At 37.9% G+C, this 2,783-nt stretch overlaps 1 protein-coding gene across 17 annotated transcripts in view; it reads right to left on the bottom strand.

The window, feature by feature from the left end:
- The window catches only part of LOC106516884 (receptor-type tyrosine-protein phosphatase F), a 189,641-nt gene that overhangs the window by 113,678 nt on the left and 73,180 nt on the right, over positions 1 to 2,783 (bottom strand). For all 17 annotated transcript variants that reach the window (XM_014007452.1, XM_014007456.1, XM_014007454.1 and 14 more), the window contains exons 3-4: positions 890 to 1,035; positions 58 to 199 (exon numbers count right to left, since the gene is read on the bottom strand). In XM_014007452.1, coding sequence (XP_013862906.1) covers positions 58 to 199; positions 890 to 1,035 — 288 coding nt within the window. The remainder of the gene's footprint in view (positions 1 to 57; positions 200 to 889; positions 1,036 to 2,783) is intronic.

Here is a 2,783-nt window from a genome sequence, read left to right on the forward strand (position 1 = left end):
CTGAAAGCAAAAGGGGAAAAGAGAAACCAAGCATAAAAAAGGGTGGGCTTATCTTACCTTCCAGCACTGTAAGCTTGGCACTGGTGTTGATCTCGCCAGCGCTGTTAGTGGCTGTGCACTCGTAAATGGCTTCGTCTCTGTGGGTGCGCAGTGGCTGGATCCGCAGCACAGAACCCGAGCCATCATCAAATTCAATCACCTGTGAGAGCCGCAGCAAAGCAAAAAGGCCAAGAAAAGTTGTTTTTAGTGGCCTCTTTTCCTTTTCCAAACATTTGACTTTATTGCACGATACAAATAAAACCCATTTTGACTTGACAGTAACAGTTGCTGCCACAAATTATTTTTCACATTTTAAACACGGATGCCAGCTGGGTAAATGGTATACCAAGTCCAGACTGTCTGATGTGGACGCATGGATCTAAACCCTAAAAAGGCCGACAAAGTGACAGAATTTCATTCATATGTCGTTTTGTTGTAGTTGTGTTCACTTTTTATTATTTAGTTTAGTTTATTCATTTCATTTCATTTAAACAAAAACAAAACACATTCAAACATAAAACGAAATGAGAGAAAAACGAGAGAAAAAAACGCACACACACATATATATTAAAATGAATTGAATTAAAATAAAATGAAATGAAAGGAAGCAGGAGAAGAAAAAATCTTACAATATCTGCCCCCTTTTTCAAAAAATAACATTAAATTCAACAATAGTAATCAAATAATGATTTAAATCAGTATATTGTCAACAAATCTTCAATTAACAAAATAAAACACACAAAAAAAATATAAAATAAATAAATTAAATAATAATAATAACTTACTCTTATGCAAACGTATGCGTATTTGCATGGTTTTTGAAATGTAAAAGTTAAGATTTGGCACCAACCTCAAAGCGCTGGGAGCTGACTTTCTTGCCTTTCTTCATCCAGGTGATTCTAGGTTTGGGCTCTCCAGTGGCCTGGCATACAAACGATGCAACTCCCCCAGAGATGCCCGTCTGGTCCTCAGGGGTTTTGATGAAAATTGGCAAGCCTGGGAAACACGGAGTGAAGCGGGGTAGAGGGAGGGAAATGAGTAAATGGAATGGAACAAAGTTGACAGGAAAGGAAAGAGGGACAGGTGAAGGTGGCGTTAGTGGCTTCTCCACACGAGCGTTTTTAAACATAAACTTTAGGTATCACTTTCTCCTCACAAAGGCATTGTTGCTCTGCACACCTGCAGCTCAGTCATGCGAGGGGAAAAAAAGCAGTCTTTGTGTTTGCCTGTCACTGTATCATGTTGAATGTCAGACCTTTTTTTTCCCTTCAAGTTGAAGCATCTGGACTGGTTGGCATCTCCCACAATTCAAACAAGACAACTACTGTGTTTGGAGTCTGTAGCTTGCCAGCGTCATTGATGATGTGTGTTGACAACAACACTGTGCACTACCATGGAGAGAACCTCCAACTGGGTTTTCATTCTTTTGCCTTGAGGGTTTGACTGGGCACCACACCTAGCATCATTGTGCGCAGGACAATGACGTGTGGATCTCTTTGACAGCCTGTCAAACCTGACATGATGCTACAATGAGCACACCTTAGCTCCCTGCTACACCGTCGGCGCAGGCATGCATAATCCTGGCCTCAGCTGCATGAGACAATGTCCTTATTACCAGCTCCGTCAGCTCATGTTTCATTTGTAGAGTCATTAAAAAGGAAGGTAGGGATCACCTAAACCGCAGACAAGCAGACTGCCCCATGGAGACACGCACAAAGGGGTAAATCATTATGCTCTGTACACAGAAGAGCCGCCAGACTTTCCCTCACTGAGAACACACGGGGGAAATCCAGCAACAGCTTTCACCATTCTTCTCCTTTTTTGTGTGTGTTTTCTGATATACTAACATTGCAGGGAGAGAGAAAAAATATGGGACGTGGGGTCAATATCTGGTCAGAATAACACCGCAAATCATTCATGTCGCTCAGTATTCACTTAGAAAAGAGATGGTGCAGTGTGACTTTGCTCAACACGTTTTCTTTAAGCAGCAGAGGAATGTAAAATCAGACACTGCAAACCTGCAGGCACAAACGATACGTAAAACTTTTATGTTATACGAGGTGACTGCAAACATTGTAATGCAAGAGTGGGATCATCACAGGGCGAAACACCTGCAGTAATCTAACAACACGGCAAATTTTACAGTTTTTTTATTTCAACATTTTGACTTAAAGTCTCTATGAGAATTAAAAGGCCATTTTAGTGAAGCTGAAATAATTTGCAAGTTGGAAAAAAAAGAAATGTTAAAGTTTAATTTAAAATCCTAGGAAAAGAGCAGAATGAAGTTTTATTCAAAAAAAAAAGAAAACTGGTTAAATATTTTCTGTGTAGACGTTTGCCTTTTTCTTTGATTCATTGTCAAACCTTGTACAAAGCAACGGTTGCTTGTATTTTTTATTATGTAACATTGTTTATTGTGCTGTCCTTGACCAAATAAAATGAAATGAAATTAATGAATTTAATTAATTTCATTAGTGAACATTTATGATATTTTAGAACTGGCTACTTTAGGAATGAAAAAAAATGAAATGTTTTTGTAACAAATTAATTATATACTTGAATACTGTGCTTAGCTGGGTGCCAAAAACAGCCTATAAAAGCTGAAGAGATGAAGTTAAAGCAGTTGCAATAGTATAATTTATCAATCAAATATAAGTTTATATCTTAAAACTGCACAAGGACAAAATGAGCTGCTATTTTATTTAAAAATATTTACTAATATTCAAAAAAAAAAAAAAAAAAAA

This window comes from Austrofundulus limnaeus, unplaced genomic scaffold, assembly GCF_001266775.1.
Source record: "Austrofundulus limnaeus strain Quisiro unplaced genomic scaffold, Austrofundulus_limnaeus-1.0 Scaffold42, whole genome shotgun sequence".
Taxonomy (NCBI): domain Eukaryota; kingdom Metazoa; phylum Chordata; class Actinopteri; order Cyprinodontiformes; family Rivulidae; genus Austrofundulus; species Austrofundulus limnaeus.